General features: G+C 49.4%; 1 protein-coding gene across 1 annotated transcript in view; it reads right to left on the bottom strand.

Moving 5' to 3' along the window:
• RAD54L2 (RAD54-like 2 (S. cerevisiae)) overlaps positions 1–23,071 on the bottom strand; it is a 34,079-nt gene extending 11,008 nt beyond the window's left edge. The window contains exons 1-16 of the mRNA XM_006770616.2: positions 22,882–23,071; positions 14,008–14,209; positions 12,943–13,082; positions 12,401–12,517; positions 11,924–12,150; positions 10,969–11,151; positions 10,702–10,835; positions 8,930–9,126; positions 7,590–7,932; positions 6,834–7,011; positions 5,411–5,662; positions 5,091–5,209; positions 3,630–3,748; positions 1,926–2,025; positions 1,064–1,269; positions 408–641 (exon numbers count right to left, since the gene is read on the bottom strand). Coding sequence (XP_006770679.1) covers positions 408–641; positions 1,064–1,269; positions 1,926–2,025; positions 3,630–3,748; positions 5,091–5,209; positions 5,411–5,662; positions 6,834–7,011; positions 7,590–7,932; positions 8,930–9,126; positions 10,702–10,835; positions 10,969–11,151; positions 11,924–12,150; positions 12,401–12,517; positions 12,943–13,082; positions 14,008–14,209; positions 22,882–23,020 — 2,890 coding nt within the window. The 5' untranslated portion in view covers positions 23,021–23,071. The remainder of the gene's footprint in view (positions 1–407; positions 642–1,063; positions 1,270–1,925; positions 2,026–3,629; positions 3,749–5,090; positions 5,210–5,410; positions 5,663–6,833; positions 7,012–7,589; positions 7,933–8,929; positions 9,127–10,701; positions 10,836–10,968; positions 11,152–11,923; positions 12,151–12,400; positions 12,518–12,942; positions 13,083–14,007; positions 14,210–22,881) is intronic.
• Positions 23,072–23,759: the final 688 nt, after the last annotated feature.

The following is a 23,759-nucleotide window of genomic DNA, read 5'->3' as shown; positions in this document are numbered from 1 at the left end:
TTATCAGTCTTTGTGCAAAATGATGGGTACACACTGGGCCTTGCTTTGACACCAAGGAAGCGCTAGCTGTCTCCAGCACTAGCGAAGAGCCTGCTCGCAGACATATGCAGGTTCACGGTCCTTCTGTCAAGAGTATGACTCACAAGTCTAACAGCACAGCTTTAGACCACCTACATCTGCCTTCCACATCAAAAGGAGGGCAGAGGTCAGAGAATTAACAGGCTACATTTTTAAAACGTGCCATCTCTCTTTCTGCTAGGAAAACACACTGGCCAAATTATTCCACGTGGTTGAGCCCAGCACTTGTAGGACCAGACCAGGGGCAGGAACTGCATGGGACAAGGAAAAGAACCCATGGCGTTCAAGTTGCCTGCGTGAAACAAAAGTCTGCACAAAGACAAGCTCACCAGATGAGCCTCCCCCGCTGACTGCTGGCCCGCCAGGGGCTGTTGCACCCCGGGCTCTCACCTTGGTGATGAGGTGAGGGTACTTCCGGCAGGCAAGCTGCAGGACGGGCTCCTTGATGTCCTTTATGTCCAAAGATGCTTGGGGAGCCGGCTCCTTCTCAACGAAGTGCAGTAGGTTCTCCACCTCCTTCCGGGTAAAGTTCAACATTGGATTGAGATCATCCACCACACGATCTGGAAGGGAGAAGACAAGGAGACGGTCAGTATGTGGCAAAGAAGACTGCAAAGGCACAGCTACAGAGATCAGCAGAGAGGAGAGAGGTTGTGGGTGGCACAACTGGCACTATACCTGAGCCACCGAAGGCGGCCCCTCCGTATCTGAAAGTTAAAGACCAGGTGGGAGGCCCTGGTAAAATGGAAGTATTATAACAGAAACCTACTAGTTTAGCTCTTATCACTAAACCCACCTTCAACAAGTTGAGGTCACTCCCCTCTTAGGCAATTATTTGAGTCAGAATGAGATGGGAGGACCTGCTGGCTTGCTATACTGGGAAGCCTGCCTGTATTCCCACAATCTCCCTGTCCTCGAATGCCTGGAGACAGTAGGATGGCGGCCTATATCAATGTGTCTCTTCTGAACCTGGAAGGCAGCCCACCTGACATGCCCTGCTTGGAAATCTGACGGTCATAGATCTTCTTTTCGAGGGTGAAATCAGCCACAAGGCGGTAGATGTGGCAGGGCTTTTTCTGGCCGTAGCGGTACACCCGACACACTGCCTGAGCATCATGGCAAGGGTTCCAGGAAGCGTCAAACACCACCACTCGGTTGGCACCGATCAGATTCACGCCCAAGCACCCAGCCCTTTAAAACACAAAACAACAATCACAGAGCCTTTCGTTTTAAAGGTAGTTTTCAAATCAGTTTTACCCACCGTGACTCCTACCCCAACACCCTCCTCTTTGTCCTAAGCCCAACGTACTGAGGATCCTGCTGTCCTGCTAATGGACAGTGTATGTCCTCACCCACTCTAAAGTATGCCTGGAACGTGCGACACGCAAGTGCCCCCAGCACAGAAAGCAGTCCGCTCTCCTCCCTGCTGAGTGTGATGTCACTTGGCGAGGGAAACTGCTAACAGCTCAGGAGAACGGCTGGTTCATACCCTATCAAGGGCATTTTACTTGGCATGAGACAAACAGGCCAGCAGCCTTTTACAGTTCTATTGCACTTCCTACTTGTTAAAACACTCTCACATTCTCCACATCATCTCAGCCTCAAAACATTCCAAGGGAAAAGCTAATTAAACCGTTGTTAATGAAGGTGTCAAAGAACTTAATGACAATGTCACGATCGCCCTTTAACACAACTTCCTTTTGGTGTCCCCTCTCTCACTTCAAAAACAAGTCACAGCCCTGAGCAGATCTCTTCTGATGGAAATTGAATGAGCCTTTGGGGTGCCTGCCCATGTGGCCAATTGCCCAGAACACACCCTCTGGCCTATCCTCCCAGGACCCACTCACCTTGTGGAGAGAAGGAACAGCCAGGTGGTGAGGTTGCTGGGATCATTGAACTGATTAATGAGCCGCTCCCTCTCAAAGGCAGGGGTGCTACCATCCAGCCCTAGGACAGAAGGAGAACCTCAGAAATGGCCAGATGAGGGCAGGGGACACAGCGAAATCCTGGACAAATGTGTTTTAAAAACCAAGCGCACACACACTAGAGAGCTCTGGTCTACCTTGAGACCCAAGTTCCTATAACTTAAAAATACCCCCAGGTGGTTGTATGCACAACAAGGATTAGAAACTGCTTCTCCCTTTAGTATCTTGTGTCGATTCTAAGGCCAAGGTTCCTAGACTTAGAGTGCCTAAGAATCACCCTAAGTAAAGAGGCTTGGTAGACACTGGCTCAGGTGGCCCTCTGCCTCAGTCCTGCAAATCCTGACAGAGCACAGATGAACCAAGGGTTTGTTTTGATAGGGATGGTGTTCCTCCACTAGGAACCTGCACTGTTAACAAGCTCCCAAGGCTGAGAACTTGCTACAGAGAGACACAGAGGAACAGATACGGCGCGGTGGGTGGGACATTGGAGTGAAAGGGGGAAGCTCGGAAGGAGTTCCCTCCAGTTAGGAAGCATGAGTAAGGGCAGGGAGGCTTCTTTTGACACCATGGGCAAAGCAGAGAAAAGGGCAAAGCTAGTTCTCATAAGCTCAAGCACAGCTCAGCACTAATTGGGCAAATCCAGGGACAACACAAAGCTCCAGGCCAGACCTGTGCTGGGTCTCTTCGCACCCCCTAACCTCTGCTGCTTCTCAACAAGCACCCTCCACCCCACAGGAGGCACCTGGCAATGCCTGGAGACACTATCGGTTGTTGTAACTGAGTTGATGCTACTGCCATCTAGTGAATAGAGACCAAAGATGCTGCTAAACATCTTACAATGCACATGACTGCCCCTGACAACACAGAATTATCTGGCCTACATGTCAGTTTCTGGTCAGTAAGGGCCTGAGGTCAATACTTCTCAGCCTTTTTTTAATTTTTATTTTTATCACCACCTTCTTAAGGAACCTTTTTATACATTTTTCCCAGTCGCCATGCCCCCCTTGTAACTTTAACACCACAGATCTATTGTATGTTTACTTACTATATGCATATTTGTGCTTTATTCTTCAAAAAGTTAAGTCTTTTTGCCCCAAGAACCAGTTTTCATTGTTCTAGGGATGCTATCTCCCCCACAGAGAATGCATGATCTAGATTTGTGTTCACTCCACTCCTTTCCCTTAGAATGACCTCTGGGCCACACAAGCTCTGTTATTTGTCAAACCCTCTCCATGTTTGCAAGTCTAGTGCAAGCTTTGCCTCCTCCAGGAAGCCTTCTTTGACCATCCTCACCAGGACAATTCTGCCTTCCTTAGAACCCAAGGATCTGTCCTCAAGTTGTCATGTCTCAGATGAAGATGAGGCCTATGCCTGCTACTTCTCTGGAACCCCCCACCCCCATCTTGCCTGAGCTCCTCAGCCCCTAGGACAGCGCCTCACGCCTAGCAGCTCCCTCAGTCTTTCTCTGCTCCTGGGCTGTTCTGCTGCGCCTGGTCTCTAGGACTGTGGCTATAAATGAAATATTTCATGGAGAGAATGGAGTAGAAGAGAAATTGAGAGAGAAGGAAAGTAAACCCTTAAGTAGACCTCGCCAAGGCTCCAGGAACAAGGCAGCAATTAACTCACGGAAGTAGCTGACGTTTCGAACCCACTTCTGTACTCCTTGCCCCTCGGCACCAGGTAGGCAGGGCATGTCTCGTTTCCCTAGGAACTCCTCAATGAGGGCCAAGGTGGAAAGGCTCTGGCTGAAAGGAACAACACTTGGTTCAGAAGGCTCCCAGACCCACAGGCACCTTGCTCTCCAACAGGCCCACAACTGTATGCAGTCCTCTGGCGGTGGGAGCTCCCACAACCTACTCCCTGTAGGAGGTAACCCCACAAAGAACCACCACGGTATTCTTTCTAGCTCATAGTAGGAGCAGAGTCATCCATACAATTACTGCCGGCACCCGGCTAAAAACTCTACCCTATGACTTGCTCAGCTGGGAAATTCTGGGGTTTCACTCAGTGCCTAGTATCCAATAACATCAGCATTAAAAACCCACACTGCAGCCAGCCGATGTAGCTTAGTGGTTGAGCTACGACCCAGGAGCCAAGAGGTCACTGGTTTGATTCCTGGTCAGGGCACATCCAGCCAATCAATGAAATTTCTCTCTCATCGATGTTTCTCTCTCTCTATCCTCCCTCCCTCTCTCTCTAAAATAAATAAAAACCTATTTTAAAAATGAAACAAAAACCCACACTACATGAGTAGACATCAGAGCCAACTATAGGCAGGCAATATCAAGGGGAGATGAGCACTCAGCTGCTTCTGAGTGTGCAGAGCCAGTCTCCTCAGGATGATCCATAAAAGCAGTTGTCCCCCCCCAACCCGTTAGAACCACTGCTGTCGTTGCAAATGTGCCCCAAGTGGAAACCCTCATTCCGAGGCTGCCAAGCCAGGCCGCTGCCACTGAGCTCTCATTGGAGCACACTGGTCAGACGCAGGAGAAGCAATCTACTCCGTGTCGGTTCCCTGAGGAGTCAGGCCTTGATGGGACTCAAACCTCTGGCTAGACTGAGAATGTGACTCTGGAACAAACTGCTTTGTTTATTTGGCCTTATATACAAAGCTTACTTATTTTAAAAAGGCCGAGAGAGAGAGAAGCAGACTAGACCACGGATCTGCAAGTGTTTTCTGTAAAAGGCCAGACAGTGAATATTTTTAGGCTTCACAGACCACATACAGTCTCAGCTGTGTTTCCTTTTTCTTAAAACCCTTTTAAAATGTTCAACTCTAGTTCTCAGGCTGTACAATAACAGGCCACAGGCCACATTTGGCCTGGCCACAAGTGGAAGGGTTAGACTATGATCTACAATGTTAGCCCATGGTCTCAAATTGTTCTCTGAAGAGAATAGCATTGGCCCAAAAAAACTCCAAGAAAAAGAAAATGCAAGACCCTCCCCACCCCCACCCCCCAGAAGCACTGGCTTGCAGAGGCATGGAGAGTGGAAAAGGGGGCTGGCGTGACCCCAGGCGTCTCACTCTGTAGGGATGTGTCACTGTTACCAGAGCCACACAGTGTCATTCGGAAAGTTTTCTTGTACCTGAACACGAGGATCTTGTCACCAAGCTTCACGCTTTCCTCGATCAGGTGGAAAAGCAGTACCATCTTGGGAGAGTTCTCCAGGACTCCAGTCTGGTAATTAGTCAAAAGGTCCTTGGCCTGTGGAGAGAAATGAGGCAGCTTGAGCAGGTCCATAGAAATCTCTCCCTCCAAGACAGCAGCAGCTCACGGGCCACCTTCATAGGTCCCTGCACAGACCCGGGCAGCATGTCCACTGCGCACCCTGCCCCTCCCCACGTGGGCTTCACACATCCCTTCTCAGCAGTGCTCTACGGCCACAGAAGCATCTGCCTGACTCACCCATTCATACGTGACAATGTTGTTGCCTCGCTCCTGGAAAGGGTTGAAGCCGACCCCTTGAAGGAACTTGCTGTTGGCTGCCTCTCCCATCGAGGCGGCCAAGGCACTGTCCTCCCCCTTGACTTTTGTTCCCTGTGACGGGCAACGGGCACTAGTCCCCGCGGAGCCAAGCTCTTCCACGTCTAGGTCCTGCTCGTTCGCCAGGTTCTCCTTCTGAAGGGCTTCATACAGCACGTCAGGGTGATTCCAGATCTGAGGGTCAAGTCAGAGAAAAGGTGGCGCAGGGCTGAGAAGAATGTAAAGGTGTCCCAGAGTCTGGAAACGTGTCCTTGCTCAAACACACACCTCCCACAGCACTCAATCACCAAAAAGTTAAATATCCCAACGACCTCGGGCCAAAGACCTGGACATTCGTTTCCACTTACCGACTGATCATATAACACACAAAGAGGAGAGGTCACAGCAGGGGCAAGCCAGTATGTGTGGTACATAAGCCTTGCATTCTATTCTTGTTCACTAAGAATGCTCCTGTTTCACTGAGTGGCCACAGTCAACCACAGTATGAAGCAAAACAAAGTCACCCTATGGACAAATGTATCTGCCTTCTAGCTGACCAGCCATAAGTCATTTGAGGGGCTACTCCTGGCAGGAGTTGAGAATCCCTGGGGAGGAGAAGGGGTGGGTAAGACAGGTGTTGCCACCGCAGCATCCTCCAGACCACGTCTGCCCTGGTCTCTGGGCTACAAAAGAAATATTCTGAAACTCCATCTATCCCCAGCCATACCCCGTCAGCTCACATATTAAAGCAGCGGCCAATCAGAAACACTGCCCAGCAGGTCAGCTGAAAGCTGTCTAAGAAACAGGTCCCCCGTGAGATAACAGGAAGCACTTGTCCAGATCAAAGACAAGTGAGTGTTCATCACCTTGCTCCCGAGGCTGAGTGTTAAAGATACATGGCCTTGCTGTCCCCAGCCACCTGAAGCACTGTCGGGATGAAAGACATCTCAACCCGATGAAATACAGAAGCCCATGGGAGGCGCCCCAGTGACTAGTCTAAACCGTAGAGTTCTTGAGTCCCAATCATGCAAGCAAAGACACTGTCTCACAATGTTCCACCGCCACCTGCTCTCCCAAGTGAAAACAAATCAGTGAGAAATGAAGTGGTTCCTCAAGTTTGGTGTAACAGGTTGTGCAGCCGAGTTGCACAGCACAAGGGCACCATTTGCAGTGCAGTGTGAGCACCACTCCCGGGAGCTGTGCGCGTGCAGCCAACACTGCTCTCCCGAGAGCCCCCAGTCGTCCAGTGCAGAGGCGGCCCCTCTGCTCTTATCCTCCTTTGTCAGGAACCCCCAGCAGGAGTAACTCCCTGGGGGCCATGTGCATTCTTGGCCTGTGTCTCAGTATCCCTGAGGCCTCCACGCACCTTGCAGCACACACAGAAAGCCTTGAGGGGGTTCAGCCCCAGCCAGCCACTGCTGCCACAGTCCCGGAAGCGGTCCATGAACTGTGTGTACAGATCGCGCTGGATCTTGGAGAGCCGCACCAGGATCACATTCTCTTCCTTGGCAGGGAGATGAATCTTCAGCACAGTGTGGCCTCTCCTAGAACACAGACCAGAACTGACAAGGCGTTGTGGCCGGGGCATCCTTGTAGGACAGAACCAGACCCTGCTTCCTGCCACACCCACCTCTCGAGGCTGACAGCAGCCTCTCATGAGGACTGCTTCAGCAACCATCAAGATGAAACTCATTAAAAAAAAAACCACACAACTCATTTTAAGGATGAAAACAAAAGCAAGAGGCACCGATTCGGGGCTGTTCCTCTACGCTTTCTCCACACATGCCATGTTAACCAGGAAAAACAAGGGACTGCTGGGGACCAGAGTTGCTATTCGCACCAAGAGGCTGGCCCAGGCAAGACCCACCCTTAGAACCACCCGTCCCCCTTTCACACGAGTCAGTAAGATGCCAGCTCTCTCTCTGCTCCTCAGCAGGTAGGGCAAGCATCCATGGTAACCACAGATCAACTTTTGAAAGAAGCACTTCTAGGCCAAACTTCCAGAGGATTGAAACAGTGGTGCCCAGCCTCTGCCAGCTACTCAGGACATGCTGTTGAGTAAAAGGAAGTTGGACTCATGGCCCCCCCAGAGTGCCGCCCACCCCTTCGGAGGACGGCTCACCTCTGCACGAAGCCCTCCAGGAGGCTGTGCAGGACGTGGCTCCGGTACCGCATGAGGCGGACGTCCTGGGGCGTGCTGTCGATACACTGCCCGTTCAGGATGGGGCGCTCGAACATGTTGCTGAACTCCTGTCGGGTGCCCAGGAAGTCTGGGCGCACGAAGTCCACCATGCACCAGTACTCGATGAGGTTGTTCTGCAGGGGGTACCCGGTCAGCACCACCCGGCGGCGGGAGCGAATGTTCTTCAGGGCCTGCGAGGTGCTGGCCTGGCAGTTTTTGATGCGGTGGCCCTCGTCGCAGATCACCACATCAGGGCCAGGGCGGCTCAAGGCCTTCTCAAACTCTAGGGAGGGAAGAGGATCCGGAGTCAGAGGGTGGGAGGGCCTGTTCTTAGTCAACAGTATGAGAAGTAGGGGTGCACCCTGGAGGAGACAGAAGAAATGAAGGAAGCAGGAAAGCAAGAGTCAGCCCCCGTCGCTGAAAGGGAGCCAGCCATCCAAGCTCCTATGTGGCGTGTGACACGTGAGCCTGGCCTGTTGACTCTGAGTAAATCTCTCTCCCTCCTTTTCCCCCTTTATGCTCAGAGTAAAACTGACTTGCATTCCTAGGGCTTAGACCAGCTGCACAGCAGAGCGCATGGCTTTACAGAGCACCCGCCGAGGACTGAAAGTGAGTCTGGGTCAAAGGGACAGGAATGGTCCGGACACTTCAGCTGGCTCTCCCCACTGTCAGCATCTTGGTGGTGGAGGGCTGGCTGGGGGGAGCCAGCTAAGGGCAAGTCTTCCTGGACTCACTCCCCAGTCCTTGCTAAAAGGCAAACTCATCCCCACTGTGTAACAGAGCAACCCTACAACAATGTACCCTCAGGGTGAAGAGACCTACAAGACGAAAGGGCCTCTGAACCCTCAGGAAACTTTCTTCCCCAAAGGGACACAGGCCCCTTGGAAGAGGGAGTAGAACTATGAGAGAATGGCTTTCCCTAGAAAACCGGGATAAATTTTGTTTTATATATTCACAAGCAGTAATACTATTACTCTGTGACTTAGGACTTTATAAATGTGTTCTTAATGTTGTCTCAGAACACCTCTAGGAAGTGGTACAGGCAGCGGTTACTCTCCCAGCTGCTCTGAGAGAGAAACGGGCCGGACAGGCCGTGGGCTCCTCTGAGCCAGTCTGGGGCCTGGTCTAACCACTCATCCATGGCCTCCAAGAGCCAGGATTTCTGGTTCAAGGCAACACAACTCACATCAATAAAGCTTAACGCTTGATGAGGCGCTACTGCAGACACTATTTCTTTTTCCTGAAAAACCCCTAAGACCCCCACAGGAGAGGCTGCCCACCTCTCCGGAACTCCTGCTGGCGATCTTCCTCATCCAGATCAATGATGACCGGGTGAGACCGCTTCTTGCTCCTCTTTGGTCTGCCTGTGGCAAAGGACTTCTTCAGGGTGAGGAGCCTGTACATTTCGTACCCCATCAGGAGCACCCCACCCTCCGACACCCAATCAGCCATCACTTTAGCTCGAGCTGCCATTGTCCTGTAAGAGTGAACAGAGAGAAAATATTACTGCTCCCACTGCTGCCCAGGAAGAAGTCCTCACAAGCAAAGCTGTGCTGATGTACACTCAGGATCCTGATTGCCAAAGGCCAGTGGAGCCGCACAGGGCTGGCCGCTGCCCAAAGACTTTCCCAGCATCCTAGAGATTGTAGCGAGGATGGACGGGGTCACTGATGATGGTTAAATAGCAAAAAACAGAAATTCAAGGGCACAAGGCAAGCAAAGGCAACAACCTCCTTGGATGTACTTGCATGATTACAATATCGGAGGGAGAGTTATTCCTAGAGTCAATAGAAAGTACTAAATGCAAGGGCTGCCTCTGCACTTCGGCTGCCCAGGTCCTGGTACCTGAAGAGCCAGGACAAGCAGGAGAGGAAGGGCAGCTTAGACCAAGGACACTCAGCACAGACCCTCCTTCCTGAGCAGCTGAGCCCTGCTGCACGTGGACTCAGGCCTGAAAGCTGAGAGGGAGAGCAGGTGAGAACCACCTGTGGGCCACCAGTCTCCTCAGTTGGATGTGCATGACCAAGCCTCGCATGAGGCAGCCTCGACAGAAGACAAAGCCTGCCTTCTCAATATCCATGCCGAGAGGCAAGGGCAGCATGGAGGTGGGCCCGGACCAAGAAGTACCTTTAGATGTTTGGGAATCAGGTTGATATATGGAGAGAAAATATAAATAATTTTATTCAAATCTGAAACAAAAAAAGGTTTGCACCTTTCAAAGCCTGGAAGTTTTACCATTAAAGGTCAACTGTAGCCCTGATCGGGTGGCTCAGTTGGTTGGAGCGTCGTCCCACACACCAAAAGGTTGCAGATTCGATCCCTGGTCAGGGCATGCGCAAGAGGCAAACGATTGATGTTTCTCTATCACATGATGTTTCTCTCTCTCTCTCTCTCTCAAAAATAAATAAATAAATAAATAAATCCACCGGCGAGGGTTAAAAAAAAAAAAAGGTCAACTATAGATCAATGGTGAGCCGCTTAAAAGAAGAAACTGCCCTAGCCGGTTTGGCTCGATGGATAGAGCGTCGGCCTGCGGACTGAAGGGTCCCAGGTTCGATTCCGGTCAAGGGCACATGTCCGGGTTGTGAGCTCGATCCCCAGTGGTGGGCATGCAGGAGGCAGCCAATCAGTGATTCTCTCTCATCATTGATGTTTCTAACTCTCCCTCTTCCTTCCTCTCTAAAATCAATAAATTTTTTTTTTTTTTAAAGAAGAGAGACTGATGAGCTGCTATGAAAAGAGAAAAGTGAAAGGTTAGATGGAAAGCTGTGTTTTATCGTGCTGAATGGTATCCTGGTACACCTGGGAAATGCGACCCTGCCTGCCGAGTGTTCAGGTGTAATAGCAACCCCAAGCAGTACACAAGAAGTTTCCCAGGCCACATAACTCTGGCTTTACTGAAAAGCCAGGTAGAGAAAAAATGAGTTGCAAGAAGAAAGAGGGACACATCAAAACCCAAAGGAATCTGGGAGGACAGGGCACAGTCCGCGGGCATCCAGGCCCCGGGAAAAAGTCTAAAAGGAAAGGGGCAGCGGGAGGGCAGGCCACCTACTTGTGCTCATCATTCAGGATGTGAACTTTAAAGAAGCGAGGCTGGACCTCCTCAGGCTTGCTGTCCGCTGGCAGGGCTTCAGGAGCTGGGAGCCACATGTTGAACTCCGCCAGCCAGTTCTGAAGAGTATTAACCTGTCGGAGAGCCAGGCCCAGAAAGAGCGCTTTGAGGAGCCAGCTCCCAGCTGAGCTCCTCCAGCTTTTCAGGGCCAGGAAGGGTTCCCCAAGCTCTTCAGAGGGTGCTAGGCGGTGCCTCCTGAACTCTTACCGGCACAATGGCAAGGACAGTTTTGGCTGGCGTGTGGCGGAAGAGGACGTCGACAAAGGAGATCACTTGCAAAGTTTTCCCCAGACCCATGCTGTGGGCCAGGATACAGCCAAAGCCACTACTGGTCTTAAACCTCTCCAGGGACTCAACCAGGTTATCATACAGGAACCGGATCCCGCCAATCTGGCAAGGAACACACACACAAATGTCAGAAGGGCTGGCAAAGACCAGGGCTCTGGGTTCCTCACCTTGAATTAGTCAGAAGTGAGTGAGCAGACATGACACCAGGCAGCTGGTATGGACGCCTAAAGAAGTCTCCCTGTACCCTGCCCAGTCTATTGGCTGGCAACAGATTTGTTGGAGAAAACAGAAAAACCTTCACCTGGCACTTTGGCCAATCCCAGGCAAGTAGCTGCAGTTCCTAGCTCCTGGCAGGGCCCCTCACTCAGCCGTGGCCTGGCTGCTCACCTCCAGGCAGCCCACTCCATGAGGAGCCGTCCTTACTGTTGGAGCTCTCATATTGGGCCAATCTCTGTCCCTATGGAACTTTCACTCACTAGTCCCAGTTCCAGGTTCTGGGTCAACACAACCCCTCTGTTCCCTCCCATGAGAAAGGCCCTCAGACTTCTGCCTCTCACGTCGCTTCTGAAGCCTCAGCTTCCTAATCAAAGCTCTGCTCTCCAGACAGCATCTCAACCAGTTTCACAGTCTCAAAGGGAGGCTCCAGATCCTTAAGCCAGGAGATCCAGAGTGTTCTCCATGGCAGGGCAAACCCGGGACTTTCCCTTCCCATTCATCGGGAATCTGGAGGCATCAACTGCTAGGAAGAAGGACCAGGCCTGTCCAACAGCTGCTCATGGTGCCAACAGTACCTCACAGGCTGTGATGCCAACAAGCAGGCAATGTCCACAGCGAGGAAGCTGAAGGAAACGAAGACAGTCAAGAGGTGCCGTACCTGATGGGGTTTCACTGCCCGAGCCAACTGCGGGGCCAGGAAGACATTCTCCTCCTCCGGAGGGTGGTTCAGGTTGACGAGGACACGCCCCAGAGCATCGCGCTGGTTTAAGACGTCATTCACGTGGGTGCCACCCTTCTCCTCTTCCTCATCCTCCTCGCTGACAGACTCGCTGCTGTCCACAATGTGCAGAGTGTCCTCCTCGCCAGAGCTCAGTTCAATCACCTCTGAGACAGCCGACAAGACAAAATAAAGACAAACCCAGGGAGCAGAGTGACTTGCTGCCACTGTTAGAGCGACAGCATGGAAAGAGGCAGAACTTGCTATCACCTATGACGACTTCTCTCTCCAGCTTCAGGTTAAGGCAAGGGAAGACTTTACATTTACCAGGACGACTCAGGGAATCTGTCCGAGGCAGACCTCAATGTGCATGAGGAAGGACTGAACTCTTCTATGAAAGTTCTGGCTTGATCTTACCATCTCGGCTGCTTTTTTCATCCTCGCTGCCACTGCTACTGTCCAAACAAATGACTTCCTGGGCCAAGACCCGAGGAGGCAGTTGGGGACCTTCACTTGCTCTTAAGACAATTTCCTCTAAGAAAAGAAAGATGGAAGGGAACGTCAACCACACGTGGCACAAGCGTTCTTTTCTTTTGTTGCTCTCACCAGGACTACGCCCAGGAGAGAAGCAGAAGGCATCTCAAAAGCCTCAGCCCTCTTTCCAAATCCCCTTTTCCCTGCTGGTTCTTACTTGCTGATTCCACCCGAGCACTAAAGCAAGTCCTAGTCCTCGGGCATGTTAACATCCAAAGTTAAAGGGGGAGGGTGACAGAAATCTGAGTAGGATCGGTTTGAGGAGCACACATTCATCCATCCGAACTTTGTAAATGAGTTCCCTCTGCTCTAGTGCTCCCAAGAAACTGAATGACTCGAAAGGATTCCTGAGAGATCAGACCTTACTCCAAATCTGGCCTGGATCACCGTGGGCTCTCAGGCCTTTCCTGCACCTCACTGCTTACCGGGAAGAAACTCCAAGGGAACAGTGGGAATGGGAGCTGCGTAGTCCTTCCTCTGCTGCTCCAGGCGTTTCCTTCTTTCCAACTCTTCCTGTTGTGCTGCTTTGGTAACTGGCTCCAACTGATCCTCCCGGAGCAGCTTTCTAAGCATTACAGTGAGAGGGCAGTTGGGTTCACTTGAGATCTGAGCGATGCAATGTCAAGCTACAGGGGACTTAGCGTTGCTGAGCTCAGAGCGTGGAGTTGAGAAGAAAAACATCAGTCCCATCAAACCCATGCAATGAGCAAGGTGTAAAAAAAAGGGACTTCAAGGCTCAGGTGTCCCTGGCCTTATATTTTATGTATATACATATTGGTCTCATATATTTTTTATATTATTTAACTTCCTGACAGATGCCCCTGCCGACTCATCTCTGCACATAACAGAACAAGAGTAAAATAGAGTAATATGTGATTCATAGAGCTGAAAAGCCGATAAAAATAGAGTTGGCATATGGAAAGTAGGATTATGGATGATTCTATAACCTTATTTCCCAAACTTAGAGTAATATTTTTGAGTTGTCATTATGTTAAAAAAGAGGGTAGGAGGAGAAAAAGAGCATTTATCTCTTCGGTAGACGGAGGGCTGTTGGGATCTGGGGAGTTAAGGAAGTGCACGCTTGCTGATTTCTTAGCTCAAGGAAGAAGCCCTGCTCGGGACCAGACGTCCCCTCCCACTCAAGCCGAGTTCTAAGAAGATGAGAACTGTGTTTATCTCCTCTTGTTTTGAGACATAAGGAAAAAATAACGGCAGAACCGGGTCCAAGCAGAGCACCCTGTCATGCCTGGGCTTCCAGAGCGGGACACTGCCCGGCAGAGCTCGAGTGCCATCGTCTGCCCGCATCTGGCCTGAGCGGCCCTTCACTCTTCATCTGGGCACACGGCTCACATGTTTGTCCTTTGGAAAGAGGACTCTCCCGCTCAGACCAGTCCTCCTGCTACTGACAGCCTTCAAGTGAAGGTACCACCTCCCCCCACTCCCCCCTTAGCCCCCCCACGCCTTCTCCTCTTACCCAGAGCACAACTCACCGTATGTTCCTCCTCATGTGGGAGGGCTTCTGAGCTCTCTTCTTTTTGGGGTCGTCAGAGGCCAGGCTCTTGCCTTGGTGGTGTCTAAGCTGCTCTGAAGGCTCAGACTGAGATGAGGTAGTTGAAGTGCACCGCGGTGGCCGCTGCCCATCGTCCCCCAGCTGGGCACACTCAGTGCCGTACATGTCCTCCATTGATGGGTCTGAAAAGATAAGGGGAAAGAGGTGCCAGGGACCAACTTTTCCTGGGGAAAACGAGTTCTGATGCCTGACACACCTGGGCTCAAACTTCAATTCAGCAACTTATTAGCTGGTGATCTTAGGCAAGTTACTTACATCTCTTGGGACCTCAACGGACTTGTCTACCCAACGAGGACAACGATGCCCACACTTCAGAGCTACGGTGAAGACTAACCAGTGCCCATGCCTAGCACCAAGCCTGGCCCAGGGCAGCCTCACAAAAAAAGACAGCCATCATTCTCGCGATAATTTTGCGCTGTGGTCTGTGTAAGGAAGCTTCGTGGCCTCAGACGGCTCAGAAAGGAACAGCTGGGTTCCAAACACAGCTCACACTCCCCTGTGTGACTCTAAGCAAGTCTCATCTGCCAACAGGGAGAACAAGTGTCTTCAAGTGCTCACTCGTTCAATTCACCACCTACTTATGAGGGCGTTCAACATGCAGGCACTGTCCTAGGTGTTTTAAGGCTATGATAACACTCCTTTCCTTCAAAAAGTTTGTTTTCTAGAAAATCTGATTAAAAAATGGGCAGAGGACCTGAACAGACACTTCTCCCTCCACAGGAGATACAGATGGCCAGTAGACACATAAAAAGATGCTCAACAGCACTCATTATCAGAGATGCAATTAAAAACTCTAATGAGCTATCCCTCATACCCCTCAGAGTGCTTATCATCAATAAATCAACACGCAAGTGCAGGCGAGGATGTGGGAAAAGGGGGGCCTTGTGCACTATTGGTGGAAATGCAGATTAGTGCAGCCACTATGAAAAACAGTATGGCGTTAACTCAAATAATTAAAAATTATTTCCAATCCCACTTCTGGGTATTTATCCAAACAAATCCAAAACACTAATTCAAAAAGATATCTGCACCCCTATATTCACTGCAGCATTATTTACAATAACCAAGTGTCCGCTAATAGACAATTGGATAAAGATGTGGTACGCATGCACAGTGCAATATTACTCAGCTATAAAAAAGAATGACCAGCCTGGCTGGTTGCTCAGTGGTTAGAGCATTGGCCCACGGACCAAGAGGATTGTTGGTTCGATTCCTGATCAAGGGCACGTACAGGTCAAAGACACGTAACTCTGTTGTGGGCTCAATCCCCAGCCCTAGTCGGGTGCATGCGGGAGGCAAGCAGCCAATGTGTCTCTCATATTGATGTTTCTTGCTCTCTCTCCCTCTCTCTCTCCTCCTCCTCTCTCCCTGCCACTCTCTCTAAAAATCAATGGGAAAATATCCTCAGGTAAGGATTAAAAAAAGAGAGAGAAAGAATGACCATTAGCCACAACATGGATGGATAGAGAGGATATTATGCTAAGTAAAATAAGTCTGACAGAGAAAAACAAATACATATGATTTCACTTATATGTGGAATCTGAAAAACAAAATAAATGAACAAACAAAACAGAAACAAACTAATAGATACAGAGAACCAACAGTTGCCAGATGGGAAGAGGTTTAGGGGGCTGGGTGAAAAAGGTGGAAGGATGCCGAAACCGGTTTGGCTCAGTGGATAGAGCGTCGGCTTGCGGACTGAAAGGTCCCAGGTTCGATTCCGGTCAAGGGCATGTACCTGGGTTGCGGGCACATCCCCAGTAGGAGATGTGCAGGAGGCAGCTGATCGATGCTTCTCTCATCGATGTTTCTAACTTTCTATATCTCTTACTTCCTCTCTGTAAAAAATCAATAAAATATATTTAAAAAAAAAAAAAAAGAAAAAGGGGGAAGGATGAAGTACAAATTGGCAGTTACAAAACAGTCATGGGGATGTACAGCAGGGCTTAGGGGATACAGTCAATAATATCGTAATAACTACGTATGGTGTGAGTACTAGTCTTACTGGGGGAACTCCTTCCTACGTATATAAACATCTGTCCAGCCACTATGCTGTACACCTGAAACTAATGTAATGTTGAATGTCAAATGTAATTTTAGAAGTTTTTCAAAATATGTTAAAATAAAAAAGCGAATTATTTTGAGAGAATGACATGTACAAACTGCATTTTGTTATTCCAAACACACACCAACACCCCCGATGAGACTGCAGACCACCTCTGTATTCTAAACTTGTCATAAAGACTGCCACCAAACGGCCACCGTGGCCTCTCTGCACCTGCGTAGAGTTCAGCCTTACACACACTTGACCATCTGCCATGTACAGGCCCTGTGCCAGGGCACAATGGAATGGCTCACCCAGGAAAGCACACACGATGAGGTGAGTGCCAAGAGCCACACTTGGGGAAAGGACCCCTAACCAGGCTTGCTTAAGTCTGGGAGTGAGGATGCTTCCTTGGGAAAGGTGAGGCCTGGGCTTCATGTCATAGGGTCGGTAGGCACCAGCTGGTAAGGGAGGAAGGAAAGAACCTTCTGAGCAGATACCGGAGCATAAGCAAAAGGAACAGACTTCAAACAAGGAGGAGAGATTAAGAAAACGCAGGCAGTCCAATATGGGCTCATTAAAAACGAGTGAGCAAAGCAGCAGGAGGGCCTTCCAACCCAGCCTCTTTCCTCTCCCCCCCCAGCATCCCCTCTCCCAAGGATGACTTAGGTGTAGCGCCAAGATCCTTCCTGGAGTCAGCACAGAAGTCAGCCCCTGTCACAGAGAGGACCACCCAAGGCCTCTTCTTCCTACCACTAGGATATTTCACTTCCTACTAGTATATTTCACTGCCTAGTGTTTGGGTAGGGAAGGGATGCTAATGTGGCCTCTCCAAGAGTGGAGGGTGGCAGGGGATAGGTGGGGTGGAGCTGTGTGCATGCATGCTCACACGCTAACGAGTGCACAGCCTGGGTGATTCACTCCTGTGCAGCAGCCCTGGATGCATCTTCCTTGGCCTTCACACTGAGAGGCCACTGGAGGCTTCAGGTAGACAACCTGTGCTTTTGAAGAGCAAAGGGGAAATGGCGGAGGGGGCACCAGACAAGGACTGTGCATGATGGGCCACCGCAATTGCCGTTAACATCGCAGTCTCCTCTCTATTACGACCGAGTCTGCAGCCGGCCTTTCACAAAAGGCCTCCCAGAGATGGCAGAGTCTGGGTGGCAAGAAGCGCCGGGAATGCAACGCAGGCCTAGACTCAGGGGCAGGCCCTGCCTGCTGAGGAAGCAAGGTGCCCTGCTCTTGCGCCCAGCCAGCCAGGCGAACAGAAAGAGAAGCTCCCAAGTGCGGCTGCCAATCAGACTAACTGCCGCCAGATTCACGACCCTCCTACAGTCCTCTCCTGTTTCCACCAGAAGCACCACGGGAGGAAAGCTCAGCAAACTGTTTTCCTTAAGAACTATCCGTCCTTCCGGCCCCTCATGCCTCCAGAGAGCTAATACCCCCATGGTATTGTCACATGACAATATTGTCACCTTCCTCCTCACAGCCCTGCGTTCTTCCCTGGTAAAAAGCAAGGCCATCAAATCCCTCCTACCCAAGAACCAGGTGTGGGGACAGCAGACTCCCTAAGAGGAATAGCTACTGCTAAACGGCCACTTTCACCAACACTGCACCTTGGCCTACACACCAATTACACTTGGGGCTGGGTTGGCACACTTCAACTTGGTGTTTTGCTGGGTCCTCTGAACTGGTTTGGACAATGACCTTTGATGTCCTCCTGACCTTAAGGTTTTTTGTTTTGTTTCTATTTCACAAGCAAATTTATTAAGTAACCACTCAGAGGAATAGCTGGAGGCTAGGTGGTTAGGGAGAAGGCAGATAAGACAAGTACAGAGGGCAGGCTTTGAATAAGGCCAAGGGTCTGAACTTGATCTGCAGGGCAGTGGGAACTTGTTGCCAACTGTTGTATTTCTTCCTTCTGGTTTTAGCCTTGCAGAGTGAACTGTTCCTGGGAGGAGGAAGAACAGAACCTGACAGTCTTTCAATATCACAGACAAATTCACTATCAAACATTACAACTTGTGAGGCCTGGCTGTGAATTCCTGTCTGGCAGGGGGTGGATGTGGACATGTGCAGTAGGAATTTTAAAATGATTAGACACAGCATATAAAATTCTCATGCAAGCTTGGTACAGACTCAGGTTTCTCCTTTTCTTTATAAAGGGGAGACAGGTCTAGAACAGCTCTTACCACCCTCAGCCTCTGGGTTCAACAACCACTGCTGGCTTGTTAGAGGCTTCAGTTTATGGATGTGCCGATATTTAGTTTGTCACATAAGTCAGTGTTTTACAGTGCTTTATGGCTGCCTCATGTTTATTATGAAATGTCTGGTTTCTACATAACATTACACCACATCTTAAACTGTTCTTGCCCTGGCCCAGTGGATCCGTTGGTGGAGTGTCATCCTGTACACCACAAGGTTGTGAGTTCGATCCCCGACTTGGGGCGCATGCAGGAAGAACAGATTGATGTTTTTCCCCATCCCCTCTCTCTCTCTAAAAATCAATGAAAACATATCCTCAGGTGAAGATTAAAAAAAACAAAACAAAGATCAGCAAATTCCACGTCTTACCATGTGCCTCTTGGCATGATACAGGAGGATGCACATGCCACAACCTAGGACTTATGTGCCAAAAAACTGAGCCTAACTCTGAACTACTTTGTTATCTCACTCCCAGTTTGCAAAACTACAGGGGACTAAGAACAATGTTAAACTTGGCAAACGATACCACAGGGGTGCATGCGTGCTATTTTACAGATGAGGAAACTTGTCTCAAAGCTGTAAGTAGTAAAGATAAGATTCAAACAGTGTTAACCAGGTGGTTGATCTGGCTCCAGTTCATGCTCTTAGCCACCACATTGCACAGTCACTCCTCTACCCCATTTCCCAGAAGGTCATGTGGAAAAAAAATGGTTCAGAGACAGAGTTACATATGTTCTCTGTCTTGGTTTACAACAAAGGTATAGCAAAAATGCAATAAGAGTGCTGGAGCCATTAGAAAATCATATTGGGGGAAGAGGGCATGAACTTGACCCCTACCTCACACCACACAAAAATCAACTCCAGATGGATCATAGAACTAAGTGCAGATAAAACATTAAAGCTTCGCCAAAACCGGTCTGGCTCAGTAGATAGAGCGTCGGCTTGCGGACTGAAAGGTCCCGGGTTCGATTCTGGTCAAGGGCATGTGCCTGGGTTGCGGGCACATCCCCAGTGGGAAATGTGCAGGAGGCAGCTGATCGATGTTTCTGGCTCTCTATCTCTCTCCCTTCCTCTCTGTAAAAAATCAATAAAATATATTTAAAAAAAAAAAAACATTAAAGCTTCTAGAAGATAATAGGAGAATAGCTTTATGACCTTGGGGGGGGAGACAAAAATTTCTTAAATAAGGCATAAAGAGCGATAAATATAAAGGGGGAAATGATAAATTTGATTTCATTAAAATCTATTCATCAAAAATACAATTTAAAAAAGAGCATAAAACTGCAAAAAAAAACAACACACAAACCCCAAAATTAAGAGGGTGAAAATCAGTATAGAAGGGAAAGATGTGTGTGTGTGTGTTTGTGTATTTAACTAAAGACTCATATTCAGATATAATGACTATAAATCAATAAGAGATGGATGGAAAAAAGAAAAGATAAAAAAAAATGTTCAGCCCTAGCTGGTTCGGCTCAATGGATAGAGCATCGGTCTGCGGACTGAAGGGTCCCAAGTTCGATTCCAGTCAAGGGCACATGCCCAGCTTGCAGGCTCAGATCCCAGGAGGCTCAGATCCTCCCTCTCCCTTTCTTTCTGAAATGAATCAATAAAAAAATTTTTTTCTTAAAAAAAGAATGTGTTCAGGCACTTTACAAAAGTGCAAATAGTCATACAAGCATATGGAAAAAGGCTCAACGCCTTACGTAATCAGGGAAATACAAATTAAACCCACAGCCAGAAGCTCCCACTCCATGGATTACTGGGAAGAAGTGTTAAAGGTCCTACAAAGTCACTCTGAATAACTGAGTCAACACATGACATGCTTTTCTGAGGCAGATTTACAAAACAATCTTCTGTCCCCAGCCGATTTCTGTCCTTTGTATCTCTAAGCCTGGCACACAGAAAGGAGGAAAGAAACTGGTATCAAAATTGGCACCACTTAATTTCCAACAAGAGATCACCCTAAACTCTAACTCAGGCTGTTCTGAAAAATCAGTTGAGTACTTACAGTGAGAGTGTGAAATAGCACCTGTTAGAACCCAAGTAAGTAAATCCCGGATTCCAGGTATATCTCACACCACCACCATGTAGGCCCCGCCTAGCTCCGCCCCTTGCTCTCTATGCTCCAGCTGTCCCGGCTTCTACCTTTCTGATTCTTAAACAAGCAGACTCGTTTCCACCCCAGGGCCTTTGCCCTGGCCCTCTGCCTAGAACATTTTACTCCTGATTTCTTTACATTGCAAGCAAAGAGGACAAGTAGAATGGGGTCAGAGAAAAAGCAAAAAGCAAACTTCCTGTAGGAGAGTCAGAGACCCAGGGACTAAGAGACCAGCTTCCCTTATCCAGTGGTCCAAGGTGGACGGGGTCAGCCTGAAGCCTAAGTTGACATCAAGGAGGCTTGCTGTCAACAAGATGGCTGTGAAACAGGTTACAGAAGGGCCTAAGCATGCTGTTAGTTATCTACCTGCAGTTCCAGGCTCCTACTATCCTGATACGCCATATAAAATAGACAAGAGTAAAGTGAAATAAAGAAGGCCTATATGTTCTAAAACGATGTGCCCATCAAGCCAGTCTGTGTCCAGACCTCGATTAGCTAACGTAAACCAGGGCTTCTCGGACTTCTGCACTGAGGGGTCCTACACATCCAGCAAGAGATTAAACCTGAAGCTGAGCTGGAAGAAAATACTGAGCCAGAAAAACCACTGCATAAGGAAAGTTCATTCCAGAGGCACCAGGTTTTGAACCTCTGCCTCTAACGACAGACCTCAAAGATGCTGACACCCAACTGTGCCCATTTCAAAAAATGGAGAAAGCCCAGTATAGACATCAAGATAAAAAAGCCAAAACCGAACCAAAACAAAAAACCCAGGGGAATGAAAAACCAAAGCCAAAAGTTCTCACACCAAGCCATGGGCCCTAACATGTTATAAAAAGAGAGCACATCTTCATCCCACTCTTCTTAAAGGCAACGCCCTGGTGCTGTTCCCCAGTAGCCAAAGCCTCCCTGCTCTGGTAAAGTCAGCTCTCAGACTAACGTCCTAACAGGCAACATTCAAAGGGCAAGGAGGAAACGACACCCAGTTTAATGTAGCAAAGCTAAAACTATCCTGAACTCCCCATCCACTCCCTCCTATCCCTCCCACCTTGACAAAGGTTTCATCCTCCTCCCAGGCTTTACCTATTCCAGCTTCAACCTGCCCCACACATCTAATATGTCACCAAGTCTATAAAGATAATCAAGTAGGAGAAAGTGTGACAAAGTGCTTGTGAAAGGACAGAGCTAGCACTTAGAGAGAAATTTATAGTTTTAAACTAGAGGCCTGGTGCACGAATTTGTGCACCAGTGGGGTCACTGGGCCTGGCCTGTGGATCAGGCCAAAACCAGCTCTCCAACATCCCCCAAGGGATCCTTGATTGCGTGAGGGTACAGGCCAGGCCAAGGGACCCCACCGGTACACAATTGGGGCCAGGGAGGGACACGGGAGGTTGGCCAGTCAGGGAGGGACCACAGGCAGACCCCAGCAGCAAGCTAACCTTCCAGGTGGAGTGTCTGCCTCCTGATGGTCAGTGCACGTCACAGCAAGCAGTTGAGCAGCCTTAGCATATATCATTAGCATATTACGCTTTGATTGAACGGATGACCTGACACTTAGCATATTAGGCTTTTATTATATAGGATGCTTATATTAGGGGTGGGTGGAGCCTAAAATGAGCTAAGCATTTTCTTACAAAGTTTGAAAGTAATGCAAAATAAACCCAAAAGAAGTAGAAAGAGGAATACTGTAAAGTAGACATTACAAAGAAAGCACACACAATAGAGGGGTCACCAAAGCCAAAGGACAATTGTTTGAGAAAATCAGTAAGATGTTCAGATATTTCTGTACACTATGATGAAGCAATATAAAAGGGAGCTGTTGTTATCCAATAGAGGAAAATTCAAATAAAAAGTGCTAAATTAATAGTTTCCTTTTTGAAAGGGTTTCTCAAGCTCAGCGCTATTGACATTTTGGGCTGGATAACTGCATATAGGAAGGGTTTTCCTATGTAACGTAGGATGTTTGGCAGCATCCCTTCTCTCTCCCCAAAGGAGCATCAACCCTCACTGCTCATGTCCACACAGGCAGAACTGTGAGTATACTTTCAGGAAACTCTCAGACCACTCACTGTGACCCCCATGCCTACCTATGGCCACCTCATGGGTCCATGACACCGGACTATAAAGTGTGGTCACAGGGACTCTGCCACTGACTCCTCCATGACTTGGGCAAGCATGCTCCACTCCCAAATCCTCAGACCTGAGTCTGCATGCCTGTCCAAGGCGAGAGAATTAACGCTAACGGTCCTTCCAGCACTAAAGCGAGGCTTATGTAGAACAGCCCACTTCCTGGGAAGAAGCATGTGAGTTCATGGTTGTTGTGTTTCCAGTCTCTGTCTTTTCATGATGGATGACCTAAGAAACCCAACTAGAAACACCACGCTCACCCAGCAAAGATTCCATTAGAAGAAAAGATAAGGCCACCTCCGGCACTCACTAGAGCCACTCACCATCCAGCAGGTCTTCCTCATCATCCCTGCTGTGCTCCTCCACTGCCACCTCCTCCTCCTCCTCCTCCTCTTCCGCATCCTCCAGCTCCACGTCCGGGTCCAGGTCTGGATCGCTCCCTGAGGTGGATTCGTCTGACATGGCTCCCAGAGGTCCTCAGTGGGCATTACCGACTCATGGTGCACTGCAGGGGTCCTGGGAAGAGGACAAGAGGCAGTAGCATCACCACGTGCTTCACTTAGAGCATGATTCCTTCAAAAAGAAAATGCCATGAATTCCCTGGAGCTTTTCTAAGCAGGGCAAGGTAACATACCCAAACTCAACTTTGCCCACAAGTGCACTGGCCCCACACGATGTGTTGGTGACTCTCTGCCCACCTCAGAATTCCCATTTGTTCATTTCTTCATGCATAAACTGTTCCCTAAGCACCAACTCTATATCTATACATACATATACACACATATGGCTATATAATCACAGGCACTATGCTAGGCTTTGGGGAGACAGCACAAAGCATGCTGGGGAGGACTGGAGGAGGGTGTGTGCCAGAAGGAGATGCTACTTTATAAAGGGGGAGGGGGCAGGGAAGTTTCTATTGAACAGAGGCCAGAAGGAAGAGGGAGCCACTCAGGCATCTAGAGGGACAGTATTCTAGGCAAAGTGCGCCGTAAGGGCAGAGCCGTGGAGTGGGAATAACTGGGAGTGGGTCCTGCCTACAACAGGCCAGGGACCTGCCTTGGAGCATGAAGAAGGCAGTCCACTCACCAATCACCCGAACGAAGGGCTTGCAGTGGGCAGTTGGCTATCCACCACAGTCACCCCTCCGGAACACGTGGCAGCCTCAGGCTGCTCATGGCACGGAATGCCCTTGTGCCCATCT

Source organism: Myotis davidii, unplaced genomic scaffold (assembly GCF_000327345.1).
Source record: "Myotis davidii unplaced genomic scaffold, ASM32734v1 scaffold663, whole genome shotgun sequence".
Taxonomy (NCBI): Eukaryota; Metazoa; Chordata; class Mammalia; order Chiroptera; family Vespertilionidae; genus Myotis; species Myotis davidii.
The sequence above is the reverse complement of the archived record's forward strand: the minus strand, read 5'-3'. Positions and strand labels throughout refer to the sequence as shown.